The following is a 27,251-nucleotide window of genomic DNA, read 5'->3' as shown; positions in this document are numbered from 1 at the left end:
AATCAAGCAGGCGAGGGTGTCAGTGATCCTCATTGCTCCGGTATAGCCTCGCAGGATTTAGTATGCAGATCTGTTGGACATGTCATCTCTTCCACCTTGGAGACATCCGTTGAGGAAGGACCTTCTACTTCAAGGGCCCTTCCTTCATCCAAATCTAGTTTCTCTGAAGCTGACTGCGTTGAGATTGAACGCTTAATTTTATCCAAGCAGGGATTTTCGGATTCGATCATAGAGACCATGATTCAGGCTCGTAAACCTGTAACTAGAAAGATTTACCAAAAGATATGGCGTAAATATCTATATTGGTGTGAATCCAAAGGCTACTCTTGGAGTAGAGCTAGGATTCCTAGAATTTTGTCCTTTCTCCAAGAAGGTTTGGGGAGGGATTATCGGCAAGTTACCTAAAGGGTCAAATATCAATCATTTTGTCAGGCCTTGGTCAGGATCAGGCCTGTGTTCAAACCAGTTACTCCTCCCTGGAGTCTTAATTTAGTTCTTAAGGTTCTTCAAGGGGCTCTGTTTGAGCCTATGCATTCCTTAGATATTAAGTTGTTATTTCCTCTGCTCGTAGAGTGTCAGAGCTCTCGGCTTTACAGTATGAGTCTCCTTACCTTATTTTTCATTCGGATAAGGTAGTTTTACGTACCAAATTAGGGTTTCTCCCTAAAGTAGTTTCTGACCGGAATATTAATCAGGAGATTATTGTTCCTTTTTTTGTGTCCTAATCCTTCTTCTCAGAAGGAACGACTTCTGCACAATCTGGAAATGGTACGTGCACTAAAATTCTATTTACAGGTGACTAAGGATTTCCGTCAGTCTTCTGCTTTGTTTGTGATTTTCTCTGGAAAAAGTAAGGGACAGAAAGCTACGGCTACTTCTCTTTCTTTGTGGCTGAAGAGTATCATACGCTTTGCCTATGAAACTGCTGGACAGCAGCCTCCGGAGAGAGTTAGGGCTCATTCTACGAGGGCTGTTTCTTCCTCCTGGGCATTCAAAAATGAAGCTTCTGTGGAACAGATTTGCAAGGCTGCAACTTGGTCCTCTCAAAATTCTATAAATTTGACACTTCTGCCTCAGCTGAGGCCGCTTTTGGGAGAAAGGTTCTTCAAGCAGTGGTGACTTCCCATGAGGTTCGCTGTCTTGTCCCTCCCTTATCAGCTGTGTACTCTAGCTTGGGTATTGATTCCCAATAGTAATTAGATTATCCATGTACTCATCGTGTCATTAGAAAGAAAACAATATTTATGTTTACCTGATAAATGTATTTATTCCACGGCCCGCCCTGTTATTTAGACAGGTTGTTAGTATGTTATAAACTTCAGACACCTCTGCACCTTGTTACTTCCTTTCTCTCCTTTACTTCGGTCAAATGACTGGGGTTGGAGGGAAGGGAGGTGATATTTAACAGCTTTGCTGTGGTGCTCTTTGCCGCCTCCTGCTGGGCAGGAGTGATATATCTGAATAGTAATTAGATGATCCGTGGACTCATCGTGTCAAGAAAGAAATACATTTATCAGGTAAGCATAAATTTTGTTTTTTCTCCCATTTTCAAATGTGCTTTTTTTTTTTTTTTTAAATGAAAATATCATGGATAGACTTGTCCAACAGCGGAATGCTTTCTGCATTATGTTTTTTTACTCCCATTTTGAAATATTTTATAAAAAATAGATCTGAAACTTTCTCAGAAACAGTTTTCATACACCAGAAGGAATCTTAGAAATAGGCAATTAGGATTATTTAATCACAGTTTTCTCTTTACAAACAAAGCAAACAGGAGCAAAGTAATGCAGTAAGCTAATCCTCTATGTGTACCGGAATGTCTCTGTGTAACTTGGTGTTTTAATGAAACTGAGGGTTAAACCTTCTTCTTACACTAAGGGGGAGGAGTGCATTGCCCTTGGTGAGCAGGACAAGACCCAGCCAGAACCAGCACATATAACTAGAAACTAATCACTGGTATTGTCTTGCTCAGAACCATTCTGCAGCATACCTGGTGTATGAGTTTAAAGGGACATGAAAACTTATCATGAGTCAGACAGAGCATTCAAATTTATAGATCTTTTCAATTTACTTATATTATCAAATTTGCTTCATTCTCTTGGTATCCTTTGTTAAAGTAGCAGTAATGCACTACTGGGAACTAGCCAAGAACACTGGGTGAGCCAGTGACAAGAGGCATACATTTATGCATTACCAATCAACAGCTAGTGCATTTCTGCTCCTAAGCCTACCTAGGCATGTTTTTCAGCAAAGGATACAAAAAGAACAAAGTAAATTAAATAACAGAAGTAACTTGGAAAGCTGCTTAAACCCCTTTTCATATGTTAACGTTATCAACAAGCATTTTAGTAATAAAAATAATTCCGTAACAAATAACCGCATTTTAGAAGCATCTGCAGAAAAAAAAGGCAAATTAAGCATTCAAGACTTAGAATAGTTAACAAAACCCAGTGCTTCTTTGCATACCTCCAGATCATATTTGACAATATCAAAAGAGTCATTGGAAAAATAAACATCTTCAATGCTGTTGATTAATTCTTGCTCTGCCTGAGGATCAGTGGGAAGTTCCCGCAACTCTCGCAGCTCCTCCTACAGAGAAAAGAATCAGGTATGTGCTTTAGTTATTAAGTCTGCTACTGTGAATGTACAGATCCATACTGCTGTTATATTTTATATATTGCAACAGTCAAAATATTATAACGAGTATTCTAATGTAGTGGGGTACAAAACTCGTCCATCAAACATGAAAAATACACTACAATTTTGTTCTCTCTCTACACAGGTTATCAATTGACAATGTATGCATTTTTATTACATCTAAAACATGATGATATCAGCCGGCTTTGAATAAACATAAATATAAATATAAATACAACTATGAAATAAAAGTATTGAAGTTATTACCCAAAAGCAATGAATACGTATACACAATATAATACATAATAATTTTCCTGCAACAATGTAATTGTTACTGTATTATTTACATGTAAAAATAATATGTGCAATTTGTGATCACTCATAAGAATAACAGACATCGTTTGTGTTCTATGTCTCTTTAAGTAAATGACTGAGTGGGCAACGCTAGCGTGTATTCAAGCAAAGATCCTAAAAATACCACTTTGTTTTTGGACTTCAGCAAGCAGATCTGTACACATTGTATGCATCTATCCTACAAAAATCATGTTTTCCCAAGTACTTTGTGTCTTATTCAACTGTAAGAAGCATACATGGGAATCTCAATGTAAACTGTGGATACTATGGATTTAAATAAATGACATCAAGTCACAAATAACAGAAAATAAAAATCAGTGCTTAGCTTAGGATACGCTTATATCCAGTCTTTGCATTCTTCAAGACCAGAGCTGGGTACTGCTATTTTAATTCACAGAAACAGTGAACTAAACAGGCTGTATTTATTGATGGTAAACAGTATAATTAATAATGTTTGAGAATGCAGCATCTTTAACTGTTCCTTGGGTATTAAAAAAATGAAGTGCTATTTGCTTAGGCAGATACAAAAGAACAATTTTCTGTTCCCAATAGGCATTTATAATCTGTTGCTTGGAAGCAAAAAGTATTAATTTGTACTCACTATTTACAGTATGTTTCAGATTTGCATTTACTTTTCAACAAATTTACTAATAGACTTAAACACTGCAGACAAGCCAATGAAAATGGTATACGGCAAACAGAGAAACAAGCAATCTCTACTCACTGCACTGAAATAGATAATGATATATCCTCCAGTGATTTTCATGTCACTTTAGTAAGAAATTGCAGCAGGCATTCCTTCAGTTGCCTAGATACAGATTTAATTATGGTGCAAAACTTTGAAGCTTGTGATAGAATGACAACTTACATATTAAAATTAGTTATGTTAGCTAGAAAAAGGGATTTTCACATATTAACGGAAATAATCATGCTTATAGTTTGTACAGCATATCCCCTTAAAGTGATGGTAAATCTGAGCATTTTTGAAACACTAGGATTTACCAGTGCTATGAATAAAGGGGACTTTCAGTCAGGAAGTATACAAAAGACTTCATGCTGAAAGTTACTTTATTTGCTTGCAGTTTATGCCAAGCTGAGAGCCTCCGGCCGCCCCATGGCAAAATGGTATTTTTCCAATGATGTGGTGTTTCCACCTCTTAGCCAATAGCATGCTAGACATCTACCATCTGGTTACTAGCATAATCAATCAATGATTTGTCACCAGTACTATAAAATGAAGCCTCTACATTAGATGAAGTATGAAATGTAAATTTTAATCAAGCAAGAATAGTCTTTTATGAGTGTTGTCACAGATTTTTGGCTTCACAAAAAACTAATCCCTTTCAAGCATTGCTGGAACCAGGTTTTAAGCAGGGACCTACATTTGTATTCTGGGTTCAGGAAGGGTTAATTTTTACCAGGGGACCTTAATAGCTAGAGGCCCTGTGGATATGTTAAAAACTCAAAATAAGAGCTTAACAGGAATTTAGATCATAGTGAGACAAAGTGATGGGGAGTCATTTGCCGAGGGTGTAATGTTTGGTAGGGATAATAATGTATGGGAGGTAATACCATTGTCAAGAAGACACTAGCGTCAAAGTCATACACTATTGCAAGACTGAGCACAGCTACAAGACACAAGGTAGTTATCTTGCATCAGCAAGATCTCTCCCAGGCAGAAATTCCAAGGCAAACAGTGTTTTCTAGATGTGCTGAGCATGCTTTTCTGAAGAAGCACAAAATAAACGTGCAACACTGAGGACCATAGACACAGTAGTCAGTAAAGGAAACAGTGCAGCAGATAAAAGACACATCATGCTTACATTCCTTTGCAATCAAAAAATGTCTAGCAGTGCCATCAGATCAGAATTGGCAGAAACCAGTGGGGCCCTGGTACACCCATCTACTGTCTGGAGAAGTCTGGTAAGAAGTGGTCTTCATGAAAGACTTGAGGCCAAAAAGACATACCTCTGACATGGAAACAAACCCAAGTGACTCACATATGCACACAAACACAGAAACTGGGGTGCAGAAAAATGGCAGCAGGTACTCTGGACTGATGAGTCAAAATTTAAAATATTTAGCAATAGCAATAGTTTGCAAAAGGGCTGGAAAACAGTACAATAATCAGTGTCTGCAGGCAAAAGTGAAGCATGATGGAGGTTCCTTGCAAGTTTGGGGCTGCATTTCTGCAGTTGGGGATTTGGTCAGAATTAATGGTTACCTCAATGCTGAGAAGAACAGGCAGATAATTGTAATCATGCAATACCATCAGAGAGGCATCTAATTGGCCCCAAATGTATTCTGCAGTATGACTACAAACCCAAACATAGAGCTAAAATTATTAAGAAACTATCTTCAGCCTAAAGAATAACAAGGGGTCCTTGAAGTGATGGTATGGCATCAACAGAACTCTGATCTCAACAGCTTTACATTATATGAAAAGACAAAAGCAATTGAGGCTGTTTAAATCCACAGAAGAACTGTGGTTAGTTCTCCAAGATGTCTGGAACAACTTACCTGACAAGTTCTTTAAAAATCTTAGTGCAAGTGAGTATACCTAGAAGAATTTTTGCTGGGGTGGTGATTTAATTTAGATTTTTCTTCTGTTCACTCACTTTGGTTGATTGAAGAAAAAAAAAAACTATTAACATTTCTATTTTTGAAAGCATTCTTACTTTACAGCATTTTACACATCCTTAAAACGTTTGCACAGTAGTGTACACATGACTTCAGTGTGGAGTTACAGGTTAACAACAGCTGAACACAGAGACTATGAGGAAGGAGCTAAACCGTTCCCCCCAACTGAAGTTTTCTGGTACTCCTCAGTCCTGTGTGGGAACAGCAGTGGATTTTAGTTACAACATGCTAAAATCATTTTCCTCTCAGTAGAAATCTTCATCACTTTTTCTCCAACATAGGTGTGTCCGGTCCACGGCGTCATCCTTACTTGTGGGATATTCTCTTCCCCAACAGGAAATGGCAAAGAGCCCAGCAAAGCTGGTCACATGATCCCTCCTAGGCTCCGCCTACCCCAGTCATTCTCTTTGCCGTTGCACAGGCAACATCTCCACGGAGATGGCTAAGAGTTTTTTGGTGTTTAAATGTAGTTTTTATTCTTCAATCAAGTGTTTGTTATTTTAAAATAGTGCTGGTATGTACTATTTACTCTGAAACAGAAAAGAGAAGAAGATTTCTGTTTGTAAGAGGAAGATGATTTTAGCAAACGTTACTAAAATCGATTGCTGTTTCCACACAGGACTGTTGAGATGAAGTAACTTCAGTTGGGGGAAGCAGTTGGCAGACTTTTCTGCCTGAGGTATGACTGGCCACATTTCTAACAAGACTTTGTAATGCTGGAAGGCTGTCATTTTCCCTATGGGGACCGGTAAGCCATTTTCTTAGATTAAGCAAAAGAATAAAAGGCTTTATAAGGGCTTAAAAAACTGGTAGACATTTTTCTGGGCTAAAACGATTACTTTGCTAAGCATATTTGACAGATTATAACTCTTTATAGTTATTATAATCTTGGAGATTGTTGTTAAAAAACGGCAGGCACTGTATGGACACCTTTTTCAGATGGGGGCCTTCTCTAGTCATAGGCAGAGCCTCATTTTCGCGCCACTAATGCGCAGTTGTTTTTGGAAGGCAAGGCATGCAGATGCATGTGTGAGGAGCTAAGAACCACTGAAAAAGCTTATAGAAGGCGTCATTTGGTATCGTATTCCCCCCTGGGCTTGGTTGGGTCTCAGCAAAGCAGATACCTGGGACTGTATAGGGGTTAAATGTAAAAACGGCTCCGGTTCCGTTATTTTAAGGGTTAAAGCTTTCAAATTTGGTGTGCAATACTTTTAAGGCTTTAAGACACTGTGGTGAAATTTTGGTGAATTTTGACCAGATATGTAAGGCAGCGACTTGGTCTTCACTGCACACTTTTGCCAAATTTTACAAATTTGATACTTTTGCTTCTTCAGAGGCTATTTTTGGGAGAAAGGTTTTGCAAGCCGTGGTGCCTTCCATTTAGGTGACCTGATTTGCCCCCTCCCTTCATCCGTGTCCTAAAGCTTTGGTATTGGTTCCCACAAGTAAGGATGACGCCGTGGACCGGACACACCTATGTTGGAGAAAACAGAATTTATGCTTACCTGATAAATTACTTTCTCCAACGGTGTGTCCGGTCCACGGCCCGCCCTGGTTTTTTTAATCAGGTCTGATGAATTATTTTCTCTAACTACAGTCACCACAGTATCATATGGTTTCTCCTATGCATATTTCCTCCTGTACGTCGTCGAATGACTGGGGTAGGCGGAGCCTAGGAGGGATCATGTGACCAGCTTTGCTGGGCTCTTTGCCATTTCCTGTTGGGGAAGAGAATATCCCACAAGTAAGGATGACGCCGTGGACCGGACACACCGTTGGAGAAAGTAATTTATCAGGTAAGCATAAATTCTGTTTCTGCTAGAGAGTAAATAGTACAAACCGGTACCATTTAAAATAAACTTTTGATTGAAGATAATAAAAACTACAATTCTAACACCACATTCACTTTACCCTCCCGTAGAGAGACCCTAGTGCTTAGAGCCGGCAAAGAGAATGACTGGGGGGTGGAGCTAGAGGGGGAGCTATATGGACAGCTCTGCTGTGTGCTCTCTTTGCCACTTCCTGTAGGGAATGAGAATATCCCGCAAGGATGAATCCGTGGACTGGATACACCTTGCAAGAGAAATGGGCATTAACAGGGGGGTGTATCATAAGATGTGAAAGTGCTCACTTAATGGCCAATAAAAAGTATAAGAAACTAATTGTTTAGGCAGCTGTCAAAGAAGGACTTTGGTTATTTTATATATTTCCTAGACTGCTGTGAAGACTGTAACAATGCAGCCAGGGGTAAGGAAGTAATAGTTCAGATCTTCCCTTTATAGGTTCTCTTGGGTCTTTTAAAATAAAGCATTATTTTAATATTTTTTGTAGCTTGCTGCTGTTCTTCACATCTGATTCTGGCAAAGTTATTTATAGCATTAACTCCTTAGCTGACAGAAAAGTCATTGGCTCATTACTTTCTACAATTCAAGGGTTCAAGCCCCTACCCCCACTTCAAACTCAAAAATTAGCCCTGCTTGTCCGCTAAAAATACTTTAAGGAATTATACACAATATATTTATTTCTAAGTCACCTGTTGTGTCTGCACTAAAATAATTCAGTTATAGCAACATGTTCTCAAAAATTGTATTGTTACAACTTCTAGAAAACAAGACCCTGATGAATGTTTTAAATGTCACCAGACAAGTAGTGACATCACTGCACAAAAGTAAAGTAATAATAGATATCTTGTAGCCGGTGTTCTAGCTAATATGTTGCTGATCTCGGTCTGGAGAATGTGCTTTGTACTTTAATGCATTGTGTGCCCTTCGGGAGGCAAATTTTAATATGGTTCATTTCACTATCTGTCTATCTTAATTCATTTAAAGCCAGAGTGAATTGGTGTATGTTTTTCATCTATGGGAAACTGAACAGACTAATTTACAGAGCACTGAAAATCTAAAAGTCACTACTATGCTGTAATTTCTATAGCAACAAAGTCATAATCATATGATTAGCATTTAAAGGACCAATTACAGAATACAGATATAGACAAGATACCTAGGAGTTCACTTAGTTAATTACCAATGTTTCATTAGTATTTAATGTACAGAACATCTACTCAACCTCTGCAGCACAGGCTTCCATAGAGACTATTATGCATTACTAGTTTGTAAAGGAACAGTGTTGGATCTGAAATCTATTTTTTATTAACAAACACTAGTTCTATGGAGTTAAAATTTCAAAGTATAAATCACAAAATTGCCAGTCCCCTGTTGCCCAATATTAGCACTTTCAGAGAACCATCACACAGAGAAGCATATTGGGAAAGAACAGTGGTGATGTAAAAGCATTTACTGCATGCATTTTCATAAAAAATATATTATAAATTATGGTTTATTCATCACATAAATAGCAAAAAAAAAGAGAGATAGCCACCACAGCTTGAAGTAAAACAACACTTTATTCCAAAACTTTAAAAAATATATAAGGACAGCAGTATCCTATAAAAATGGTTAGTAGGAGTAGAGCAAAAATGGGCTTACGCGTTTCAGCATAAAGCCATAGTCATAGCCTGGTCTTTTTGCTGACACCTTCATGTTTAAAAAGCACACTCTGTTAGCTGATTGGGTATTAATGTTACTCCTCTTTAACCCTTAATTAACCTTGCCATATGATGTGAAAATGTGAATATACTAGTTGTATTCAATTTGTTTACTATACAGATCCATAACCTAATATACCTCCTTATGTGTATTACTTATACTTTACACTTATTCGGAGAGGAAGCTAAATGGGCCTTTTAAAATTTGGTTAGTACAGCTTAACAAGCTAGAATTCATCTCAATGTTAAAAATCTAATTCTGGATAATCTGCAGTCAAACATTATTTATTGATACATAGGCATAACAGCCGGATACTAATTAGTGAAATGATCATTGTGAGATAAATGTATTCACCACATTAATAGACACCAGAGATACTGTTTGAATGTGCTTGTAGCACATATCCCACTAAAAATGGGATCTGCTTATCCATGAACAGGACCTCATCAGTATCTGAGGTGCCCTTAATTGATATTTATCACTAAAAATATATATGTGACCTTCTACAAATAAATTATATAGAGAGGAGCTAAATCTAATCAATGTTGGATATACTGATTAGACAGAGCTATCTGTGGGAAAAACATATTTTGAAAACCACAGTCATTCGCTGTATATCTGGAAAGATCAGGGCAAAAAGGACTATATCAGAGACCTTTATGTATATGTAGGTATCCCCTACTTTTATGCCGAAATAAGCATGAGAGGAATCTGAACATGGGGCAGATCTGACTCAATCCACTGGGTTGTATCTACTCCCAGTAATTAATCAGATCGTATCTTGAGTTCAGGCCCTCTGGATGTCTTGTTCTTAATCTGAACATCCAGAAGGCCTCCCTCTTAGCCAGTAATTGGTCTATATCTCCCCCTCTCTTAGGTGGTCTAGCTTTCTCAATGGCACACCAACGCAACGAGTTTATGTCACCATTATGTTTGTGTTTAAAGTGCCACACCAGAGGGGTGTTAGATTTGCCCCTAGTAATAGTGGATAAGTGCTCTCGAATTCTTGACTTTATGTCTCTAGAGGTAAGACCTATGTATTGCACTCCACATACGTTGCAATACAATAGGTAAATAACCTCTGTAGACATACAATTTAGGCATGATAGTATTTTAAACGTTTCCCCTGTTATGTGTGAGGTAAAGGACTTGGTCTTGGTTAGGTATTCACACGGTTTGCATTTATGGTGACCACATGGGTACATACCCAGAGTAGTTAACCATGATGAAGGTCTATCTGGCTCTGTTTTCAAAATAGTGGGTGAGAGCATATTTCCCAACGTCGGACATTTTTTGGAACTACATCTAACCCCTGTTTTTACCAGATCCACAAGTTTATCGTCTGCCTCTAAGATGTGAAAAATGTTTTTTTATTATTTTCACAATCTTAGGGAATTGTTTGCTGTAGTTAGTAGTAAAATTGACCCCTTTATATGGTTCATTTATTTTCCTTTTTTCCATCAGTAAAGAAGACCTTTGCAATCCATCAACCTTTCTTTTGGCTGTCTTCATCACATAAAGTCATCAAATTATACTTGGCTCTACAGAAGGGCAGTAAAATTAGGAATGGAGATTTCTCTAGACACCACTAAGGTGTATTTAAAGGGACATTAAACACTAAATACATTTTATAAGCATAGTATTGAAGTCATTCCCCAATTTTCTCTAATAGGTGCCACATTTTGAAATCTAGTTTTCACAGCATTTCAGTGCTTATGTGTTTGCACATGTGCAGCAACTCTCCTTCAGATACCTACAGTGTAACCTAGGTTCCATAATGTCAGCAGCGGGAGGTGCATGAACTGTATTTAGTGTTAAATGTCCCTTTAAGATGGAGGTCACAATTACAGGGACACGACACTCACATTGTTTTCTACCATGTATATGAAAGAGCATAATTTCTTTTTTACTTACTTTAGCTTTAAAAAAAAAGTCAAATAAAAATTGTTTAACCCCTTAACGACCAAGGACGTGCAGGGTACGTCCTCAAAAGAAAGTCAGTTAACAACCAAGGACGTAACCTGCACGTCCTCGGTCTGGAAAGCAGCAGGAAGCGATCCTGATCACTTCCAGCTGCTTTCTGGTTATTGCAAGATGCCTCGATATCGAGGCATCCTGCAATAAAAATATTTAGCCATCCGGTGCAGAGAGAGCCACTCTGTGGCCCTCTCTGCACCAGAGATCGGTGGCCCTTTTCGTTGGTGGGTGGGAGCCGGTATGGGAGGCGGCCATCGATGGCCCTGCTGATCTGGAGGGGGCGGGATCGTGGGCGGGGATGGCCAGGGGCACGCATGGATGTGCACACGTGCACGGGGAGGGAGCGGGTGGGAACCGCTACACTACAGAAAAAAAGTGTACAAAAATGTAAAAATGGGGACAAAAATTATTAATAAAAAAACATCAGTTAGATGGTGGGGGTTGGTCTGTGGGGGGAAGCTACACTACAGAAAAAACGGCAAAAAAATTAAAAAAAACTTTTTTTTTTTGCAAACTGGGTACTGGCAGACAGCTGCCAGTACCCAAAATGCCCCCCAATAAGGCAGAGGGGGAGGGTTAGAGAGCTGTTTTGGGGGGGATCCTACACAGTAGCATATGTAAATATGCTTAAAATGTTTTTATTTATTTTTTTAAAAACTTTTATTTTAGTACTGGCAGACTTTCTGCCAGTACTCAAGATGGCGGGGACAATTGTGGGGTGGGGAAGGGAGCTGTTTGGGAGGGATCAGGGGGTGGGATATGTCAGGTGCGAGGCTGATCTCTACACTAAAGCTAAAATTAACCCTGCAAGCTCCCTACAAACTACCTAATTAACCCCTTCACTGGTAGCCATAATAAACGTGTGATGCGCAGCAGTATTTAGCGGCCTTCTAATTACCAAAAAGCAACGCCAAAGTCCTATATGTCTGCTATTTCTGAACAAGGGGGATCCCAGAGAAGCATTTACAACCATTTGTGCTATAATTGCACAAGCTGTTTGTAAATAATTTCAGTGAGAAACCTAAAATTGTGAAAAATTTTGCGTTTTTTTTAATTTGATCGCATTTGGCGGTGAAATGGTGGCATGAAATATACCAAAATGGGCCTAGATCAATACTTGGGGTTGTCTACTACACTACACTAAATCTAAAATTAACCCTAGAAGCTCCCTACATGCTCCCTAATTAACCCCTTCACTGCTGGGCATAATACACGTGTGGTGCGCAGTGGCATTTAGCAGCCTTCTAACTTCCAAAAAGCAAAGCCAAAGCCATATATGTCTGCTATTTCTGAACAAAGGGGATCCCAGAGAAACATTTACAACCATGTATGCTATAATTGCATAAGTTGTTTGTAAATAATTTCAGTGAGAAACCTAAAGTTTGTGAAAAAATTTGTGAAAAAGGTGAAATGGTGGCATGAAATATAGCAAAATGGGCCTAGATCAATAATTTTGGATGTCTTCTAAAAAAAAAATATATACATGTCAAGGGATATTCAGGGATTCCTGAAAGATATCAGTGTCCCTATGTAACTAGCGCTATTTTTGAAAAAAAGTGGTTTGGAAATAGTAAAGTGCTACTTGTATTTATGGCCCTATAACTTGCAAAAAAAGCAAAGAACATGTTAACATTGGGTATTTCTAAACTCAGGACAAAATTTAGAAACTATTTAGCATGGGTGTTTTTTGGTGGTTGTAGATGTGTAACAGATTTTGGGGGTCAAAGTTAGAAAAAGTGTGTTTTTTTCCCATTTTTTCCTCATGTTATAAAAAGTTTTATAGTAAATTATAAGATATGATGAAAATAATGGTATATTTTGAAAGTCCATTTAGTGGCAAGAAAAACGGTATATAATATGTGTGGGTACAGTAAATGAGTAAGGGGAAAATTACAGCTAAACACAAACACCATAGAAATGTAAAAATAGCCTTGGTCCCAAACGGACAGAAAATGGAAAAGTGCTGTGGTCAATAAGGGGTTAAAATGAAACTCAGAGGAAGTGCAACAACCCATTTTTTTCCAGCCAAGTTGCTGCCATTACAAGACCAGTTTTTTTAAACACACAATACAATGCATAACTGTAGATTTCAAAAATACTTTTCCAAATTGCTCTGCTATATAAAGAAAAGTTAGAAGAATGAAATACACAAGCATAGGTTTATGAATAGATAAATTAGATTACACTTGAAAGAAGGGGAAAACAAAAGCAGAAAGGGAATAGGAACATCCTGAAATTAAATTGCATCTGTTTTCTACATAAAAATATTGTGCTTAATTTTTTGGAGATTGATAAAATTTATTGGATGATATTTATCTTTGTACAGTTTAAGCAAGGTATGAATTACCAATATGCAGGAATATAGAAAAAATAATAGTAAATATTATGGGGCAGATTACAAGTGGATCGCTAATTTATTTGCCGTTTGCGGGCGCAGGATAAATAACCAGCCATTACAAGCAATCAGTGCTTAAGTAATCAACCAGAGATCCGATCTCTGGTTAATTTTATAAATGTGCCCCAAATGCCCTCAAAATACAGTGTTGGTTTCCTTTTTCTTTTTAAATGTAGCATTTAAAAAAAACTGCACTTAGCAGTTTTTGGGGGCTAAAATTGGTGGCTGTGGGGTATTTGCAATATGCTGCCATCGCTGCGATACTGCGCTTTGGTTCTGTGCCGTGTATGATGGCATCAGAACGAGGCTCCCATTGGAGCCTATAGAAGTGTGCAGCAAAAAGAAGCTTTCAAAGAAAAGAACTCCATCCCTACTGTGAAACATGGAGGAGGCTCAGTGAAGTTTTGGGGTTTCTTTGCTGCCTCTGTCACTGGGGCTTAGAATCTGTGCAGGGCACAATTAAATCAGTAGACGATCAAGGTATTCTGGAGCAAAACATATTGCCCAGTGACAGAAATCTGTGGCTCAGTTGCAGGTCATGGGTCCTTCACCAGGACCCAAAACATTCCTCAAAAATTACTCAAGAATGGATGAGAAGAAAACATTGGACTTTTCTGAAGTGGCTTTCCATAAGTCCAGATCTGAATCCCATCAAACATCTGTGAAAATAGCTGAAACTCGCAGATGGGAAAAGGCATCCATGAAACCTGAGAGCACTGGAGCTGTTTTCTCAAGAAGAGTGGGTCAAGATTGCAGTTGAAAAGTGTAGAAATTGTACTCAGTGCTACAGAAAGCGCTTGATTGCTGCTATTGTCTCCAAAGGCTATGCTACAAAATATTAGCTTAAGAGTACCAATATTTTTGTCTGTGCCATTCTCATTTGTTTTACTAAAGTAATGTGAAGTCATAATTCAAAAGTGAAGTTCATGTTCTATTACATTTAATATAATGAAGGGTACAAATACTTTCGACCACATCTGTAAAAGTACAAAAAGAAAATTCTCTAATGTGTTAAAATATTTGATTTGTTAACATCAAAAGTGAATTGAAAATTTCAATCTCTGTATGAGCCATTAAAGTTTAATGCTGACGTTCATGTTCCCCTAATACACCAGCAAGTCTCAGCAGCAAACAGGAGTTAAAGAAAGAAAACAATATCAAAGCCATTAATAATATTTAATGCAACTGTTCTTGCTTACAAAATATTTTTATTTCTACAAACAAAAAACAAAACCTTACCCAAAATACTAGAATATGTATTCAAAACATATTAGCTTGCAACCATGCTGTATACATTTACAACTATATGGGGAAAAAATTATATTTATTTTGTAATCCTTTATTTGGTGATACAAGACTGCCCCCTACTGTACAAATGTATTATACAAGTTTGATTTCAATGATGTCTTTCAGAAAATGTGAGGTTTTGTAATCAGTTATCTATCTATGTACCTACTTATCCATGAAGAATTTGAAAAAGTACAAAAATCATGTGAAAGGCTGCTAGAAGAGGGTATTCCTATAAAATTAAATATTTGCCTCAAATTGTTCTCATGCAAGGTATAGGTAGGTGATGTTACTATGTCGTAAATGCAATTGAAAACATTGTGGCCGATTTTTCAGAAACTTCAAAAATAAGCACTGAATAGATTAGCCATTACTTGGCAAACAACAATAGTCTATACCTATACAGACCTCTACAAAGGATTTCTCTCATTCCTGTATTATTTAATAGTGCACATTGTTATTATAACTATCAGATATTTGTAAAATCATCATCTATACTATAATCACGTTTGTAACGCGTCCGTCATCAGTTGCGCACGCATCCTCAAAAGAATGTTGGCTGCACAAGGCAGCCAAAACAATGTTGGCTGCGCGCAAAGCCAAAAGAATCCATTTGGATGCAGCAAAGCTGCATCCAGGTGGATCCTGAAAACGGCAAGGTGGTGAAAGAATTCACCGCAGGGGGATTCTTTCACCACCCTGCCATTTTCGTAATCCACCTGGATGCAGCGTAGGCAAACGAAGCATTAAGAAGAAGAAAAAAAACAAGCAACCACCCGCACGAAATAAAGTAATTAACCCCTAATCCGCAAATTAAACAATGCCAATAAGGATTTCCGATGGGCGGCGACCCAAGATGGCCTCAAAACTTTGAAGCTCTGCGTATCGTCTTAAACTTTTTGTTTGAAAGTGGCCATACCTCAAGCCATCCTAATCTCCCTTAGCAGTTCAGTTGTTTGGGAACTTTATGGGATCAGGATTATTACCACCGGGTCCCTGAGAAGTCAGAGAAAGTAGAAAATAAGTGGGAAACTGGAGCTATGTACAGAACGCTATCCTGTGTGGAAGCGACCCGGGAACACAAGATGTCTAGCACCCCCTCAGAGGATCACCAATACACGGAAATTGTACTTTCCTTAAAAAACCTGTTATTGCCAGCACTTATTAAGCTGGAAGAAGCCACGCAGCTTTTGTTAAATGCGATCCAAGACCCGAATATACTTTGACAAAATGGCGCCGACTAGAAGCTGTCTTATCCGACAACGGATTCTTTTACACTGGACGCCTCTCGCTATTATATTGTCTGGACGGCTGAAGAAGCAGTAACCTCCGATGTCACCGCAATGGCAGCTATGGCTAAAGTGGGACTGAACCCTGCTGAAATTAAAAACCTGCCTGCAATCTTTCCTACACAATTTGCCACAGACCCATCGGTTATCTCAACACTGGAACATATATACATGAAAGCCTCCGTTGTCACCACAATGGCAATTACAACTTAAGTGGTACTGAGCTGTGATGAAACTCAGAGCCTACCTGCAAGTTCTCTCATAAAATCTGCCACGGAGACACTTGTTACTACGGCAATGGACCATGATACATCCAAGTTGCAGCGGGACTTTGGCCCTTGCTATTCCTCCCATCAGATCCTGAACAACGTAATCCTTCATGATCTTTACCAACAGCATAGCAAAAACTCACTCGGCGGATTGCGATTGCTGGCGCCCCAATTGTTGCACATTTCTGAAACGGAATCGTTTACAGAGGCTGACGGCCTCAACTTACTGAAGGAGGACAAGTCACAACACATTTGCAGCACAAAGGGACTCTTGTTGCTATCGGGAGCTGAATCTGCACCACAACCCAGGAGATGCATTGGCTTAGTTATCATGTCTGCAATAGAAAAGAGCCTGTTGCTCTCCTTATGTTTGCTGGTATTCTGGAACATTTATGTTTTTTAACCGGTCTGTAAACCTAGCATATTATACCCAGCAGGCTGACATAGCATTTGTGCCATTCTGTATGTACATATGTTGGTCATCGGATGCCCCAGCTTGTTGAACTTGGCTGTGTTGCGTGCTTTTGTTGTACATGTGTTCTGTCTTAGTTTAGTTTTATTATTTCTATTGTTTAATTTTATTTTTGCTTCCTAATTGACTATTCCATTGTAACCTGGTTATGCCTAATACTGTGGTCTCGTGCACGCATTATAAGCCACTTGCAGTGAAAACTATATTTAAGAAAGTCGCAATTTCATTGTTTGTAAATCAGCCTAGCATAACAGCAGTAGTTCTCACATCTGAGTCCTAACGTCCTGGAATCTAATAGCTGAGCGCTATTCTCGTAATTCAACTCCACACACATCTTTTGATAACAGCATAGGTGGGCTGACGGCATGCTTGAAATTTGGGCATTGTGGGGCGCATTGATAATCATTTAACTAGACATATGAGTATTGCCAATATTACTTTCATTGGGCATATCCTGGAAACTAAAGCGCCCCTGCAAGCTCCCATTTAAACAATAATTCCTATAGTCTAATTCATTCTAAATAGATTAGGCTCCCACATGTGTCATACATAGGTATGTATCCTCAGTTAGCCACCTGTTTATTAAATGAAAATATTGGACAGTATAACTCATTAATGCAATCGGATGTACAATGCATACATTTGTTTATCTTGCAATATGGAGCAGCATATGCATTGTCTTTTCTCCTATATTTATAATGGGGATGGCATACCTGTGAAATCTTTGAGTCAATTGGGGATATGTTAAGTTTATATATTTAGTTTGGTAAAGTTGTTTTGTTTATTATTATATAAAAAAAGAAAATTAAGAGACAGGGGTTATACATGAACTGATATCGGACTAACTTGATAAGGCTCTTTTTACGAGGACTTCTCTAGTTTGAGCAACATCGAAGGATTATAAGGGTTGCTATATATAGAACATAGAAATACAATCTGCATTCCTTCTTTGATGCCTGCAATGCTTACTTCAAATGCGACATGTAAATTGTCTAAACTTCTACTCTGTATACGCATGCAAAAGTCTAGTTGTACCTGTGTTTCTTTAATAAAAGGAATTTAAAAAAACACAATGCAAATAACATAATTAAAATATTAACCCCTAAACCGTCAACACCCCACATCGCAATAAACCTAATTAACCTATTAACTCCTAAACCGCCAACCACCCACATTGCAATAAACCTAATTATCCTATTAACCCCTAAACCGCCAAACCTCCACATCGCAATAAACCTAATTAACCAATTAACTCCTAAACTGCCAACCCCCCCACAGTCCCTCCCTAACAGTAAAACAAAAATTATGCTTACCAGATAAATTTCTTTCCTTCTGTATGGGAGGAGTCCACAGCTGCTTTCCTTACTTGTGGGAATACTGAACCTGGCCACGAGGAGGAGGCAAAGACACCCAAGCCAAAGGCTTAAATACCTCCCCCACTTCCTCATAACCCCAGTCATTCTGCCAAGGGAACAAGGAACAGTAGGAGAAATATCAGGGTGAAAAAGGTGCAAGAATAATAAATGTAGATTTAGGGCCGCCCTCCGGAGAACACGGACGGGAGCTGTGGACTCTTCCCATACATTTCCTTCTTAATATGGGAAGAGTCTATAACTGAATTCCTTACTTGTGGGAAACATATACCCAAGCTCTAGAGTACACGGAATGCAAACGGGAGGGAAAAAGGAGAGGTGTACCCTAATCTGAGGGCACCACAGCCTGCAAAACCCTTCTCCCGAAGGCTGCTTCAAAACATCAAACTTGTAAAATTTGGAAGTAGTAAGCAAGGAGGACCAGGTAGCCGCCTTACAAATCTGATCCATAGAGGCCTCATTTTTTAAGGCCCAAGAGGAAACCACTGCTATCGTAGAATGAGCCGTAATCCTCAGAGGAGGCTTATGTCCCGCTGACTCTATGCTGTTCTAGGCTGTTCAGAGCAGGTGTGCTTAAAACTGAGGCTTTAAATTAAAGTTGCTGCTCAGATTTGTAACTACCGCCTATCCCTCTCTACAGAAGCCGGTGTGCAGGCTGTAAACACTTGCTATGCCTGGACACACAGAGCAGGACAGAGCTAGTAACCCCTGCACATTACATGATATATTCTGTTTAAATTTTTTAAAAAAATCTTCTGCAATCCACACGAATAAGCAAGGGATATCCCTACCATTTTCCAATACAGGATATATTCTTCTTAAATTTGCATTAAGAGTTGTGTTACCAGTTTAAGGATGGGCTGCAATTGCAGGAGGGAGGTAGGTACCAGCTGCCGATATAACTACAAGAAGGTATATGCCAATGGCACTAGGTGGGTGAACTTATTGGAGCTGTACTGTAGGTAATTGAATATCTGATTAGACGGAAGCTAGTGATGACTTTTTTGGTATTGATGGGAACGAGAATTTGTCTATAGCTGTGGCAGGTTCAGTCTGCCAGTTGTAACTGGGAGGTGCCAGCTTTAATAGCAGTGACTGCAAGTAAATCTCTGAGACTATGGAGGAAGTGGATGACAGCTTGAGAATGTGGCTGGTGATATTTAATTGCCTGAAATAATGGGGGGAGATGGGTGCTTAACGTATGGAGAGTGTTTGCTGGGATGAGATAAGCACCAGCCTGTGAGTGCTGATGAGTACTTATCTGAAGTTCAGAGTGTGGATTGCTAAGTGGTGAACTGCAATGGCTGGAAGTAGGTGCTAGCCTTGATATTTCCTGGGGGTTTGGGTGTGTGACAGGGCTGAACTGAGGTAGATACCAGCCTGATGATGTGGAAGTAGATGGGTTCTAAAATAGAAACTGAAACGGGTGCCAGGTGTATTAAAAGGACTGCAGTTTACAGACTAAGGTTTTGGTGAGAGGTGAGTAGCAGTTTCATTTAAAAAGTTGGGTTTCAACTGTTTTGGTAGGAAAGGGAATAACTATAATTAGAAGTATATTTTGCCATATGGTAGGTTGGGCCCAAGTTATTATTAAAGGGATAGAAAGGTAAAAAATGAAATGTGCATAGGTGCATTACAATGGGAAATAGAAGCATTTGTGCAATAGACTTTAATTAGCAAAAATGCTTCTAGTAAGTTATTAATGATTTTCAGCAGCATACACGCATATCCTGTGAGGGCCTGTGCACCAGTATTCAAGCTCAGAGAGCTGAAGATGGTGTGTATTGCTTCTGTGGAGACATCATGTGACTCATACAAGCAAGCAGTGACTCTGAGAAGGTGTGGTGTTTGAATAGGATATGTGGGTATGCCGCAGAAAAACATAATTTATGCTTACCTGATAAATTCCTTTCTTCTGTTGTGTGATCAGTCCACGGGTCATCATTACTTCTGGGATATAACTCCTCCCCAACAGGAAATGCAAGAGGATTCACCCAGCAGAGCTGCATATAGCTCCTCCCCTCTACGTCACTCCCAGTCATTCGACCAAGAATCAACGAGAAAGGAGAAACCAAGGGTGAAGTGGTGACTGGAGTATAATTTAAAAGATATTTACCTGCCTTAAAACAGGGCGGGCCGTGGACTGATCACACAACAGAAGAAAGGAATTTATCAGGTAAGCATAAATTATGTTTTCTTCTGTTATGTGTGATCAGTCCACGGGTCATCATTACTTCTGGGATACCAATACCAAAGCAAAAGTACACGGATGACGGGAGGGATAGGCAGGCTCATTATACAGAAGGAACCACTGCCTGAAGAACCTTTCTCCCAAAAATAGCCTCCGAAGAAGCAAAAGTGTCAAATTTGTAAAATTTGGAAAAAGTATGAAGCGAAGACCAAGTTGCAGCCTTGCAAATCTGTTCAACAGAGGCCTCATTCTTAAAGGCCCAAGTGGAAGCCACAGCTCTAGTAGAATGAGCTGTAATTCTTTCAGGAGGCTGCTGTCCAGCAGTCTCATAGGCTAAACGAATTATGCTACGAAGCCAGAAGGAGAGAGAGGTAGCCGAAGCCTTATGACCTCTCCTCTGACCAGAGTACACGACAAACAGGGAAGACGTTTGTCGAAAATCCTTAGTTGCCTGCAAGTAGAACTTGAGGGCACGAACTACATCCAGATTGTGTAGAAGACGTTCCTTCTTTGAAGAAGGATTTGGACACAAGGATGGAACAACAATCTCTTGATTGATATTCCTGTTAGTGACTACCTTAGGTAAGAACCCAGGTTTAGTACGCAGAACTACCTTGTCTGAGTGAAAAATCAGATAAGGAGAATCACAATGTAAGGCTGATAACTCAGAGACTCTTCGAGCCGAGGAAATAGCCATTAAAAACAGAACTTTCCAAGATAACAATTTTATATCAATGGAATGAAGGGGTTCAAACGGAACCCCCTGTAAAACGTTAAGAACTAAGTTTAAACTCCATGGTGGAGCAACAGTTTTAAACACAGGCTTGATCCTAGCTAAAGCCTGACAAAAGGCCTGGACGTCTGGATTTTCTGACAGACGCCTGTGTAACAAGATGGACAGAGCTGAGATCTGTCCCTTTAATGAGCTAGCCGATAAACCCTTTTCTAAACCTTCTTGTAGAAAGGACAATATCCTATGAATCCTAACCTTACTCCAGGAGTAACCTTTGGATTCGCACCAGTATAGGTATTTACGCCATATCTTATGGTAAATCCTTCTGGTAACAGGCTTCCTAGCCTGTATCAGGGTATCAATAACCGACTCAGAAAAACCACGTTTTGATAAAATCAAGCGTTCAATTTCCAAGCAGTCAGCTTCAGAGAAGTTAGATTTTGATGTTTGAATGGACCCTGTATCAGAAGGTCCTGTCTTAGAGGTAGAGACCAAGGCGGACAGGATGACATGTCCACTAGATCTGCATACCAAGTCCTGCGCGGCCAAGCAGGCGCTATTAGAATCACTGATGCTCTCTCCTGTTTGATTTTGGCAATCAATCGAGGAAGCAGCGGGAAGGGTGGAAACACATAAGCCATCCCGAAGTTCCAAGGTGCTGTCAAAGCATCTATCAGAACCGCTCCCGGATCCCTGGATCTGGACCCGTAACGAGGAAGTTTGGCGTTCTGGCGAAACGCCATGAGATCTATCTCTGGTTTGCCCCAACGTCGAAGTATTTGGGCAAAGACCTCCGGATGAAGTTCCCACTCCCCCGGATGAAAAGTCTGACGACTCAAGAAATCCGCCTCCCAGTTCTCCACTCCCGGGATGTGGATTGCTGACAGGTGGCAAGAGTGAGACTCTGCCCAGCGAATTATCTTTGATACTTCCATCATTGCTAGGGAGCTTCTTGTCCCTCCTTGATGGTTGATGTAAGCTACAGTCGTGATGTTGTCCGACTGAAACCTGATGAACCCCCGAGTTTTTAACTGGGGCCAAGCCAGAAGGGCATGGAGAACTGCTCTCAATTCCAGAATGTTTATTGGCAGGAGACTTTCCTCCTGATTCCATTGTCCCTGAGCCTTCAGAGAATTCCAGACAGCGCCCCAACCTAGAAGGCCGGCGTCTGTTGTTACAATTGTCCAGTCCGGCCTGCTGAATGGCATCCCCCTGGACAGATGTGGCCGAGAAAGCCACCATAGAAGAGAGTTTCTGGTCTCTTGATCCAGATTCAGAGTAGGGGACAAGTCTGAGTAATCCCCATTCCACTGACTCAGCATGCACAATTGCAGCGGTCTGAGATGTAGACGTGCAAAGGGAACTATGTCCATTGCTGCTACCATTAAGCCGATCACCTCCATGCATTGAGCTACTGACGGGTGTTGAATGGAATGAAGGACACGGCATGCATTTAGAAGCTTTGTTAATCTGTTTTCTGTCAGATAAATCTTCATTTCTACAGAATCTATAAGAGTCCCCAAGAATGGAACTCTTGTGAGAGGAAAAAGAGAACTCTTCTTTTCGTTCACTTTCCATCCATGCGACCTTAGAAATGCCAGAACTAACTCTGTATGAGACTTGGCAGTTTGAAAGCTTGAAGCTTGTATCAGAATGTCGTCTAGGTACGGAGCTACCGAAATTCCTCGCGGTCTTAGTACCGACAGAAGGGCACCCAGAACCTTTGTGAAGATTCTTGGAGCCGTAGCCAGTCCGAATGGAAGAGCTACAAACTGGTAATGCCTGTCTAAGAAGGCAAACCTTAGATACCGGTAATGATCTTTGTGAATCGGTATGTGAAGGTAAGCATCCTTTAAATCCACTGTGGTCATGTACTGACCCTTTTGGATCATGGGTAAGATTGTCCGAATAGTTTCCATTTTGAACGATGGAACTCTTAGGAATTTGTTTAGGATCTTTAAATCCAAGATTGGCCTGAAAGTTCCCTCTTTTTTGGGAACCACAAACAGGTTTGAGTAAAACCCTTGTCCTTGTTCCGACCGCGGAACCGGATGGATCACTCCCATTAATAACAGATCTTGTACACAGCGTAGAAACGCTTCTTTCTTTATCTGGTTTGTTGACAACCTTGACAGATGAAATCTCCCTCTTGGGGGAGAGAATTTGAAGTCTAGAAGGTATCCCTGAGATATGATCTCTAGCGCCCAGGGATCCTGAACATCTCTTGCCCAAGCCTGGGCGAAGAGAGAGAGTCTGCCCCCCACTAGATCCGGTCCCGGATCGGGGGCCCTCGGTTCATGCTGTCTTTGGGGCAGCAGCAGGTTTCCTGGCCTGCTTGCCCTTGTTCCAGGACTGGTTAGGTTTCCAGCCTTGTCTGTAACGAGCAACAGCTCCTTCCTGTTTTGGTGCAGTGGAAGTTGATGCTGCTCCTGCTTTGAAATTCCGAAAGGGACGAAAATTAGACTGTCTAGCCTTAGCTTTGGCTTTGTCTTGAGGTAGGGCGTGGCCCTTACCTCCTGTAATGTCAGCGATAATTTCTTTCAAACCGGGCCCAAATAAAGTTTGCCCCTTGAAAGGTATATTAAGTAATTTGGACTTAGAAGTTACATCAGCTGACCAGGATTTTAGCCACAGCGCCCTACGTGCCTGAATGGCGAATCCTGAGTTCTTAGCCGTAAGTTTGGTTAAATGTACTACGGCCTCCGAAATGAATGAATTAGCTAGTTTAAGGACTCTAAGCCTGTCCGTAATGTCGTCCAGCGTAGCTGAACTAAGGTTCTCTTCCAGAGACTCAATCCAAAATGCTGCCGCAGCCGTAATCGGCGCGATGCATGCAAGGGGTTGCAATATAAAACCTTGTTGAACAAACATTTTCTTAAGGTAACCCTCTAATTTTTTATCCATTGGATCTGAAAAAGCACAGCTATCCTCCACCGGGATAGTGGTACGCTTAGCTAAAGTAGAAACTGCTCCCTCCACCTTAGGGACCGTTTGCCATAAGTCCCGTGTGGTGGCGTCTATTGGAAACATCTTTCTAAATATTGGAGGGGGTGAGAACGGCACACCGGGTCTATCCCACTCCTTAGTAACAATTTCAGTTAGTCTCTTAGGTATAGGAAAAACGTCAGTACTCGCCGGTACCGCAAAGTATTTATCCAACCTACACAATTTCTCTGGTATTGCAACAGTGTTACAATCATTAAGAGCCGCTAAGACCTCCCCTAGTAATACACGGAGGTTTTCCAATTTAAATTTAAAATTTGAAATATCTGAATCCAATCTGTTTGGATCAGAACCGTCACCCACAGAATGAAGCTCTCCGTCCTCATGCTCTGCAAGCTGTGACGCAGTATCAGACATGGCCCTAGTATTATCAGCGCACTCTGTTCTCACCCCAGAGTGATCACGCTTGCCTCTTAGTTCTGGTAATTTAGCCAAAACTTCAGTCATAACAGTAGCCATATCTTGTAATGTTATCTGTAATGGCCGCCCAGATGTACTAGGCGCCAAAATATCACGCACCTCCCGGGCGGGAGATGCAGGTACTGACACGTGAGGCGAGTTAGTCGGCATAACTCTCCCCTCGCTGTTTGGTGAAATTTGTTCAATTTGTACAGATTGGCTTTTATTTAAAGTAGCATCAATACAGTTAGTACATAAATTTCTATTGGGCTCCACCTTGGCATTGGAACAAATGACACAGGTATCTTCCTCTGAATCAGACATGTTTAACACACTAGCAATAAACTTGCAACTTGGTTACAATCTTATTTAACAAAAACGTACTGTGCCTCAAAGAAGCACTAAACGATTAAATGACAGTTGAAATAATGAACTGAAAAACAGTTATAGCATCAATCCTTAAAAACAACACAACTTTTAGCAAAGGTTTGTTCCCATTAGTAAAGTAACAATAATTAAATTTGAAACATAAAAATTACAGAGCAACGTTTTTAATCACAGTCAATATATAAGTCTCACAGCTCTGCTGAGAGAATCTACCTCCCTGCAAAGAAGTTTGAAGACCCCTGAGTTCTGTTAGAGATGAACCGGATCATGCAGGAAATACAAGAGTAACTGACTGGAAATTTTTGATGCGTAGCAAAGAGCGCCAAAAACGGCCCCTCCCCCTCACACACAGCAGTGAGAGAGAAACGAAACTGTCACAATTAAAACAAGCAACTGCCAAGTGGAAAAATAATGCCCAAATATTTATTCACTCAGTACCTCAGAAAATGCAAACGATTCTACATTCCAGCAAAAACGTTTAACATGATAAATACCTATTAAAAGGTTTAATGTACTTTTAACAGAGTAATTCCGGTGAAATACCATCCCCAGAATACTGAAGTGTAGAGTATACATACATGTCATTATAACGGTATGGCAGGATTTTCTCATCAATTCCATTCAGAAAATAAAAACTGCTACATACCTCAATGCAGATTCATCTGCCCGCTGTCCCCTGATCTGAAGCTTTTACCTCCCTCAGATGGCCGAGAAACAGCAATATGATCTTAACTACTCCGGTTAAAATCATAGTAAAAACTCTGGTAGATTCTTCTTCAAACTCTGCCAGAGAGGTAATAACACGCTCCGGTGCTATTGTAAAATAACAAACTCTTGATTGAAGTTATAAAAACTAAGTATAATCACCATAGTCCTCTCACACATCCTATCTAGTTGTTGGGTGCAAGAGAATGACTGGGAGTGACGTAGAGGGGAGGAGCTATATGCAGCTCTGCTGGGTGAATCCTCTTGCATTTCCTGTTGGGGAGGAGTTATATCCCAGAAGTAATGATGACCCGTGGACTGATCACACATAACAGAAGAAAACAGTAATAACTTTGGATCTTTTCCAGATAAGCCCCGCCAAAAAGTTAAGCCCCGCCACCTGAGTATAATGCTACATACAATTTTAAAGCAGAGCTAAACCATAGCTTTTTAGCACACAGCCCTGCCGGCCTCTGTTCTCCGGGAACACTTCCCCCTGCACTGTTGGAAGCCCCGCCACCTGAGTATAATGCTACATACAATTTTAAAGCAGAGCTAAACCATAGCTTTTTAGCACACAGCCCTGCCTGCCTCTGTTCTCCGGGAACACTTCCCCCTGCACTGTTGGTTACCACGGGCACGGTAATAAATTAGCTCATAAAGACACGGAGCTAAAAATGTAACTCTTCTCACACGCTGCACTGTGAAACCCGATACTGGCTCTGGCTGATCCTTTCATAAAGCAGTGTCTGAGCCTGTTTAGCTCTGTTGTATGTATGAGGGCTGAGCTAGTTAAAACTGCAGTTTCTAAAATGTGCACATTGTACAGTACAGAACACGGCATGTCAGCTTGTAATATACTTAGCAGCTAGTTAGGGAAAACCCCTAGCTCTTATTAGTGTGTATTACCTACATATTCATGAGCGGAGCTTTAGCTGCAAAATGTGAAATCCATGGTTACTGTGTGCAATGCTTTATTTAAAAAGGACACTGTTGTTTTTGACTACACTGTCCCGATAAGGAGCTGTTTTTATGGCGCGCGGTCTAGACATCAGAAATAGTGGCGGGGCTTAACTTTTTGCGCGTACACTTTTTGCATTAGTGGCGGGGCTTATCTGGAAAAGATCCATAACTTTTTATTAGAAGCATTTTTGCTAATGGAAGTAAAGTGCAAAAATGCTTCTATTTCACATTGAAATGCACTCATGTACATTTCAATGTTTCCCTCTCACAAACTCTCCCTCACTTTCGCCCGCATATTTGAGAGCCATGGGGACTCCCACAGATTATGTGCCCAGCAGTTTAGAGTGTTTACATAAGGCAGCAGAGGTGAGTGATGGCATGTGGGGAAAAGAGCTCCGATTATAGCATACCTTGGAGGCTCTGGCATTTTTTACAGGTACACTTGAGACCTTGTGATATTGGGAAGCTATGAAACATATACCAATTGAGACAGCCTTTCCACTGTATGTTCCTACAATCCCCACTTTCCAGTATTGTGTCACTTAAATTTGTCCTCTTCACACCAATTATAAAATAGTGGGTTTTTCAACTACTCCAGAGAGGTTGAAGACTTCATATGGCTAACCCTTGTC

General features: G+C 40.2%; 1 protein-coding gene across 1 annotated transcript in view; it reads right to left on the bottom strand.

The window, feature by feature from the left end:
• VPS50 (VPS50 subunit of EARP/GARPII complex) overlaps positions 1–27,251 on the bottom strand; it is a 994,344-nt gene that overhangs the window by 946,726 nt on the left and 20,367 nt on the right. The window contains exon 3 of the mRNA XM_053714049.1: positions 2,467–2,589. Within this exon, the coding sequence (XP_053570024.1) occupies positions 2,467–2,589 (123 nt within the window). The remainder of the gene's footprint in view (positions 1–2,466; positions 2,590–27,251) is intronic.

This window comes from Bombina bombina, chromosome 5, assembly GCF_027579735.1.
Source record: "Bombina bombina isolate aBomBom1 chromosome 5, aBomBom1.pri, whole genome shotgun sequence".
Taxonomy (NCBI): domain Eukaryota; kingdom Metazoa; phylum Chordata; class Amphibia; order Anura; family Bombinatoridae; genus Bombina; species Bombina bombina.
The sequence above is the reverse complement of the archived record's forward strand: the minus strand, read 5'-3'. Positions and strand labels throughout refer to the sequence as shown.